Raw genomic sequence first — 9,021 nt, forward strand, 5'->3', positions numbered from 1 at the left:
GGCATATTCTTAAAGAATGTAGTATATTATAATTTTTTTGTATATAATTCAAGAATGGTGACAAATTCTTTCAGAATATAGTATAAAGGTTGTATATTATTCAATAATGATGACAAATTCTTACAGAATATAATATATAACGTTTTGTGTATTCCTTGAAGTGTTATATTTAATCTAGTTTTATGTTATAAAAATGATAGTTTTATGTTATCATAATGGTTTTTATTTTTAAATTACATATATTTCTTGATTATATTGCAATGTATATTACTTAGTGAATAAAATGTTATTGTCTTGTTTATAAGGTGTATTCTTAAAAAATGTTACTTTCAAAAATTCAAATTATTTAAGAATAAAAAAAAATATGGAATGAAATCGAATTCTTTAAGAATGATAGGGTGAAAATATGTGGTCATATAGTTAGAATGAAATCGTATACTTGATTTAATTTAAATGTGTTGCATAAAATTTGAGATTTAATTTGATTTTTAATAATTATGCCTAAAATATAGAGAACATTTATTTCAATGTCTTAATAAAATGCCATATTTACCATTATCATTAATTAAGTGTAAATATATAATACATGCTAGTCTATGTTAATAATATGTACTCTAAATTCTTATCACTTCATTCTTTTAATCTAATGGTTAAAATTTGGCCATACATTCACACAATACTTATAATTCACATTTAATCCTATATATATATATATATATATATATATATATATATATATATATATATACTAGGCGAATGTCCGCGCGTTGCGCAGAAACACCTATATAGTTGAAGTCTTTACAAATATAAGATTTTTTAAATATAACAATAACGTTGTTGTTAAATTTGATATAATAATTTGTATATACTAAATTGATATAATATATTGATTATTTTGAATTATATTATAATATATACATTTATTATAACTTCATAATCTTAATCGTTTGAATGACTTCTACCCGCGAGTTACACATGAATAAAATTAAATATAATATATAATTTGATGTTATTTATAGTTGTTTTTATTGTTAATTAATTTTTTAAAACTTATTTGCTTAATGTTTTAATTTCTATCATTATAATTATTTAAAACATCAAACATTGTTTTTTTTATTGTAAAGCTAACAATATAATCATGTATATAGAGTTGTTTTTAACTATTGTTATTGTAAGTTATTTTAAGCTACTTATTTGGAAACTTTTAACGATTATAAAAATATATTTAAGAAATATTTTAGTTAAATTGAAATTACAATTTAGTTTTTGATTTTATCACTACAATTTATCACTCTTAACTATTTACAAAATATTTTTTAGTTTTTTTAAATGGAACTGAAATTTATATTTGAGTTGACATTTTAATGCACAGAAACACCTATATAGTTGAAGTCTTTACAAATATATATATTTTTAAAATATAACACTAACGTTGTTGTTAAATTTGATATAATAATTCGTATATTAATTTGATATAATATATTGATTATTTTTAATTATATGATAATATATAAATCTGTTATAACGTCTTAATCTCAATCGTTTGAATGATTTCTACTCGCGAGTTACACATCAATAAAATTAAATATTATATATGGTTTAATATTATTTATAGTTGTTATTTTTAACTAATTTTTTAAAATTTATTTGCTTAATGTTTTAATTTCTATTATTATAATTATTTAAAACATCAAACATTATTTTTTGATTTTAAAGGTAACAATATAATTATTTATATAGAGTTATTTTTAACTATTGTTATTATAAGTTATTTTAAGCTATTTATTTGAAAATTTTTAACGATTATATAAATATATTTAGGAAATATTTTAGTTAAACTAATATTACAATTTAGTTTTTGCATTTATCACTATAATTTATCACTTTAACTATTTACAAAATATTATTTGGTTTTTTTAGTGGAACTGAAATTTATATTTAAGTTGACATTGTAATGTTATATTTAAATTAACAATTTAAGTATTTTGTCCAAACTGTTCAAAAATTGTAGCTTTAAACTGATAATGGTTTACATGCAACAACATTTTAAATCTAATAAATTAAGTATAATATGTTAAAATTTAAAGACATAACTTTATAAATAGAAGTAAATATATTATTTTAAAATTGAAATTTAGTATATTTATGATTACACTTTAGGTTTGATATTTATTTAACCTTATTAACGAACTTACAATCATTATTAGAAAGACACTATAATTTATCACTTTTAACTATTTATAAAATAATCTTTGGGTTGTTTAAGTTAAATAAAATTTATATTTAAGTTTAGCCTATAATGTTATATTTTAATTAATAATTTAAGTATTTTATACAAATTGTTCAAAAATTATACCTTTAAAATGATAATGGTTTACATCCAACAATATATTAAAACTAATAAATTAAGTATAATATGTTAAAAGTTAAAAAACATAATTTTATAAGTAGAATTAAAGATATTATTGTAATATTGAAATTTAGTTTATATATGAATACACTTTAGATTTGATATTTATTTAACTTAATTACAAAATTATAATTATTATTATAAAGAAATTGAAAAGTCATAGGAGTTTCAAATGAATGTGGTGAAAGGAAAAAAGAATGGGGGTTTCAAATGCATGAGATTCAAGAAAAAATACTAGCTTTATAAGTATATATATATATATATATATATATATATATATATATATATATATATATATATATATAGTTCTAATATGTTATTATAGGAAGTGCTAAATGAAACTTTGGTAATAGTACTAAGAGCATTCATAATGGAAATTGAATATGATTTTAATAGAATTAAATTGAATATAATATGAAAGAGATATCAGGTGGAGTTCAATAGGGATTGGACGTATGATAAGATATTTAGTGTAAAATTATAGATTTTTCATGAATTAAATAGAATATACATATTTTTTCTCTTAGTTGATATTTCATTCAACTTTTCTCATTTAACCCTCGTTAAGGATGTCCTAATATGGGAAAATGACTTATAAACCCAACGAAGTTTTCAAACCGTTCAAAAAACTCAATTATGTTTTGTCTGTTCAAGAAAACCCAACGAACTAACATTTTGTCTAAAAAAGCCCAACTAACTTACACTTTGTTCACTTCTCGTTTAGGGTCAACCGGCTAATAAAAGTCAACGAATGACATAGCTTATGACGTGTAATTAAATATCGGAAAATGACTTGTAAGACCAACGAAGTTTCAAATCCGTTCAAAAAACCCCAATCATGTTTTGTTTGTTGAAAAAAACCCAACGAACTTACGCTTTTGTTCAATTCTCATTAGAGGCAACCAGATTCATTATGTATATAACTAGTTAGCAAATGACATGACATTATATTTAATAACATGAAATAAATAGATTAGACTTATGCTTTATATATCGATTTAGGGTTTCGAGAAGAGAACTCTTATAATAACTACTTCTTATTCTTCCTCTCAATCGTTGATGTCCAACTCAATATCTACAAAGAAGATATTTGATGATGAAAACTCTTGTGGTTGTGGACGCTCTTCTTGGATTTGGACATCTAAAATAGACGATCATCCAGAAAAAAAAAGTTTAGGGCTAAATCAATATATAAAGGGCAATTCTAATATCTTTATTCCATGTCATTAAATATAATGTCATGTCATTTGCCAACTAGTTGTATACCAAATGAATCTGGTTGCCTCTAATGAGAATTGAACAAAAATATAAGTTCGTTGGGTTTTTTTCAACCAACAAAACATGATTGGGGTTTTGTGAACAGTTTTGAAACTTCGTTGGTCTTACAAGTCATTTTCTAATATTTAATTACATGTCATAAGCCATGTCATTCGTTGACTTTCATTAGTTGGTTGACCATAAATGAGAAGTGTAAGTTAGTTGGGCTTTTTAGACAAAATGTTAAGTTCATTGGGTTTTCTTGAACAGACAAAACATAATTGGGGTTTTTTGAACGGTTTGAAAACTTCGTTGGGCTTATAATTCATTTTCCCTCATAATATAAACATTATATCAAGAAAAAACATTCAAAGAATTAAAAATTCAAAACTCTTTTTAATTGTTTAAAAATAAAACATCATTTGACAAAACAAGATACGTATAAAATGTGTAGTGCTTGCAACTCATTTGATCAAACAAATGAGAACATACTAAAACAAGATACGTATAAAATGTGTAGTGCTTGCAACTCATTTGATCAAACAAATGAGAACATACTAAATTTAGAAAGTTTTAAGTTTGAGGAAATATGAAAAAAATGGTTGTGAAATAAAAGTGTTCATAAATATGGTAGGTGTAGGCTTTGTTGATCCATGTGAGAAAATACTTTCGAAAGTACATAGTTTGAAAGGTCATTGGGATTATTTTCATCCTCTCTCTTCCTATCCCAATCAAACATTAAATCCATTGCCCATCAATCAAAACCGCAAAAGAATAAATTAATAATTATAATTTATTTGAAAACAATTTAAATTAAATGCAAAAATAGACCAATAATTATAATTTATTTGCCATAATATAACGTCATGACGTTATATACAATGTAACATACATAATTGCAAAGTTGAAAGTTGTAATCATTTCTTTGTTCTAAAAAATCAAAAAATTGAATGTGGTATCCGTTTGTCAAGCATTCAAAAACCAATTATTACTAGTTTCTTATACACTCAAATTTATGGGTCAATTATTACTAGTTTCTTATACACTTAAATTTATACCTACAAATAGCTTTTATTTGTATATATACGTGTTCAACAAAAGTAACTAAAAGTTACTCGTATACCAAAATCAGCAACCAAAACACCATCAAAGAAGCATATCAAATTATTAAATCTTGCTCTTGCATACATCCCAAAAGGGTCAAAAAATTAATCCAAATTTCCCCCTTTTAGAAATGGTTCACAAGCACACATCAACTCTAAATATGCCACTAAATCCTACAACAAAACAAAACAAAAACACCTCAAATTTATCATACTTTTCACTACTCCATCACAACTTTAGCACCAACACCTTTCATTTTCTCAATTATTTGCTCACATTCTTCTTTACTCACCCCTTTCTTAAACACAACCGGTGCCTTTTCAACCAAATCTTTAGCTTCCTTAAGCCCTAAATCAGTACAACTCCTAACCTCCTTAATAATCTTAATCTTCGAAGCCGCTTCAAACGACTCCAACTTCAATTCAAAAACCGACTTTTCCGGCTTCACCTCCTCCTTAGCCGCCGCCTGCCCACCGCCAGTTCCCGCGGCGGCCAAACCGGCGGCACCCGGTTTCATCACCGCCACCACCGGCGGCTCTTTCATGCCCATTTTTTTCATCATAATTGAAGAGAGTTCGGCCACTTCGAGTAATGTGAGCGATGACATTTCGTCCACGAGTCTCCAAACACGGTCTGTTGGTGGGCTCCGGTGTTCGGTTGGATCGAATGTTGTGGGGTCGTAATCGGTTGGGAGACGTTTTTGGTCGATTTCTATTTCTTCTTCTTCTTCGTGTGTTTGTTTTGCGGGTTGACTGAAGTTTCTGGTCAACCATGTTGAGTTTATGGAATGGAGGGAAATTATTGGAGCACGTGTGTGAAATCCATGGGGTAAATGGTGCCTAATCTTTAGAAATAAACTCATTTCCGATTATTTATGAATGATCATTCAGTTTTTTAGCTGGATTAAAAATACCCCATTCGCGATATCTGCAAAAAAAAATAGTAGAAATCAAAGTTGGGTAGTCTATTTAAAGAGAATAAGATAAGGTTATAAAATAACAATGTACTTATTTTATTTGTCTACTGTTCTTTTTTTTGTACTTCAAAAAGTGTCACACTTAGAAATGCCCAGTCACCAAGCCACGTCAGCAGGGGTAACAGGGATGTGAAGAAACCGAAAAAATGGCATTTTTAACATGTCATTAGCAAATTTTGTCCCAAAATGAAAAAAATATATATACATATGTTTGGGTAAAACCATAAAAAGTTAGTAAACTGAAGGGTTTTTCTGCAAAAAAAAAAAACGTATAATAAGTTGACATTACATCTTATTTTAACATATATAAAGTAGGTTGTTATTTTATGAAAGCCTTGTAACTAAGGAAATACATAAATTGTATTATACTAGAACAAGATTGTGCAATCTAAATGATATTAGTCATGTAAGAAGAAAGATGTAAAACATATATAAAGGTATACCATAAGAAAGGTAAAAATCAAGTTGGAACAAAATTTAAAAGATAAGAGCTATATAAAAATTATAAAAAAATTAAAAACGATATCATAAAGTTTGTAGTTATCCTTCTGATGTTTCAAGCATGTCACATAACTTCTTGAAACATAGTCATCCTAACTTGTGAAATGGACATATTTCCTTTTCGTATTTGGCAATCAAGATTTTCAAAATAACAAAGAACACTTTGTTTTTATGACTAAAAATAATACCTTTTACTCAAATTGTTTATTGATAAAAATATAAAATCATTTAAGAAAACTATCATCTATAATTTCAACAATTGTATTCTTTTCCTAATAAATTTATATACATGTTTTCTTTTTTAAGCTATAAATAGTTAAATACAACCTCAAAAACTACCAAACAACAATGTATGCAACTATGCATACATATAAGATTAGAGCTATCCTAAAAATCAGCACACACTACCTTTAAAATTGTCACAAAATTATTTATCATTAAATTATTGTCAATAGCTTTTTCTTTATCTGGTTTACACTTTTTAAAAGGTACAACACGGAGTGGAGAGACGAATGCATGAGTAATATATGCAAAATTAACAAGAAAACAGACACAATGTGTAGAACTATAAGAACATATTGGAAGGTGATGTTTTTGAGCTACAACTGTTAAAGCTGAAAAAACTAACCTACAATATGATGTCTAATAACATTAGATCAATTGTAATTTGGATCTTCCTAAATTTGATTCATATTTTACGACATAAATGACATTGCAACAGTGCACTAAGATTGACTACAATCGATCTCATTCTAGTTCCTTCTCAATTATCTTCATCTTAGCTTAACTGATAAGGATATCAATTAAATCTTCACACCTAGAAATGAATCCACTGTATCCATATCAATGGAATGGGAAAAAATAGATTTTACACCTTGGGGAATCTGATTAAACAATAACAGCAACAGAGAGCACTTACTTTTCGTGTGTTGACTATAAATTCAAGGTACTACCACAAACAGTATAAAAAAACAAACAAACAAATAAGAACAGTCAAATCAACGAGCAGCAAAAAAAATAGAATGTATAAATGCAGAAGTTTACCTGCAATTCTTTACAGCAACAAAAAAACAAGGTAAAAAAATATCGATCCTCACAAAAAAACGAGCAGCAAAATCGGAATTGAAAAGTAGAGGGATAGAGAAACAATGGCATGAACACAAATGGCATCCACAACTCAATTACAACAACAAATCGGACCTGTGAAACAGATCGGAAGAAGCAAACAGTACCAGAAAAACTTTGGAACAAACAAAGCAATCGGGCCAGAAGCTTACCTTGAACGGAGAAGAGGGTTGGAGACGCCGGCAACGGTGAGGACGACCGCCGGTGGGAAACGGGAGTTGTGCCGATGTCGATGGGAGAAAATCAAACAGATCCGTCGAGGGGGGTTTTAAGCGCACAAAATCAAGATGGTGAAGTTTCCTTGCACAAAATCCGACGCTTTCAATTGCCTGAAATCACAATTGCTTTGTTTGTTTACGAAATAGCCCCTGAAATATATCATACTTGTAATTTAAACCTTTAAATTTTATGATATATATTATTAAACCTTATAGTTATTTTTTTTTATAAGCTTAATAATATGGTTTTTTTCAAAAATTTCTATTTATATTATATTATATTAAAATACAAATACAAATAAAATATATTGTAATATTTTAAATAAATTTAATTAATATGTCATTTAACATTTTTATTTTTAAATTTAGAGTTATTATTAAAATATAAAAGTAAACATACTAAACATATATTCAAACGTTCTTCAACAAAAGTTCATTTACTTTTTCTTATTTAATAATAAGTTAATGAATTTAAACATGATTTGTTGTTCTTTTTACAAAGCAAACAAACAAAACAGTGATTTTTTTCATTCAGTCGGGACAATGATTATTTATATTCATTCGTTTTGTATCCCATTAAACAAATACAAAATATAATATATCTGTAGTTGGCGATGTATCTTGTTTGCTTAAGAAATGAACGATTACGTTAAACATGTTAACGATAACAAAACCAGTGTGTCAGCATATATATATATATATATATATATATATATATATATATATATATATGGAAAACAAAAAAACCCTACAAATCATAAAAATGCATAAAGAAAATACTTAGAGATCACAATTTTTTTTTGACTTTATATTCTTAAAAATCGCAATTTTTTTAATAAATTCATTGAAAAAAACTTGGGCCTAGTCCACTACATCGGGCCCCGTCCGGCATCGAACCGAAGTCCTACATTGGGCCCCGCCCGTCATCGGACAGAAAACCAACATCGGGCCCCACCCGACATCGAGAAAAGCTCGGTATATATAAGCATATCAACAAATACATATAAACAGAAACACATAAACATTCCTCGAGCTTACCCCGGCATCGGACCGAAGTCCGGAAGCATACAAACATTCCTCGGGCTTTCCCCGGCATCGGACCGAAGTCCGAAAACATAAAAAACAAGCACATGCAAGAATCATGAAGACATCAAGCATACAAACATCCCCCGGACACTACCCGACATCGGATCGAAATCCAGTAACATATAGACATAATCAGAAAGCATAAATATGTAAACATTCCTCGGGCTAGTCCCGGCATCGGACCGAAGTCCGATATAAACCTTCATTGGGCACTGCCCAGCATTGAACCTTAGTCCAGAATTTACTTTCACACATAAGCAGGCCGACATTAGTGCCTTAGACCCGTTCCTATAGAAAAAGACTCACCTCGCACTGCTGAAGTCCCGCGAATAAATCTCAGGCTG

At 27.8% G+C, this 9,021-nt stretch overlaps 1 protein-coding gene across 1 annotated transcript; it reads right to left on the bottom strand.

Annotated features, from left to right (window-relative positions):
• Positions 1-4,813: 4,813 nt before the first annotated feature.
• Positions 4,814-7,689, bottom strand: LOC145053737 (uncharacterized). Its single transcript, XM_079001828.1, has 2 exons — positions 7,526-7,689; positions 4,814-5,698 (listed from the first exon to the last, which is right to left on the bottom strand). Exon 2 carries the CDS (start codon positions 5,631-5,633, stop codon positions 4,992-4,994), a length of 642 nt encoding a protein of 213 aa, XP_078857954.1. The 5' UTR covers positions 5,634-5,698; positions 7,526-7,689; the 3' UTR covers positions 4,814-4,991.
• Between the last annotated feature and the right edge of the window lie 1,332 nt (positions 7,690-9,021).

The sequence above is a fragment of the Lactuca serriola genome, chromosome 5 (assembly GCF_051521515.1).
Source record: "Lactuca serriola cultivar US96UC23 chromosome 5, Lser_US96UC23_V15, whole genome shotgun sequence".
Taxonomy (NCBI): Eukaryota; Viridiplantae; Streptophyta; class Magnoliopsida; order Asterales; family Asteraceae; genus Lactuca; species Lactuca serriola.

What these genes read in the sequence shown, in the direction of transcription:
- LOC145053737 (XM_079001828.1), bottom strand. Translation starts at nt 5,633, where the DNA reads ATGAGTTTATTTCTAAAGATTAGGCACCATTTACCCCATGGATTTCAC.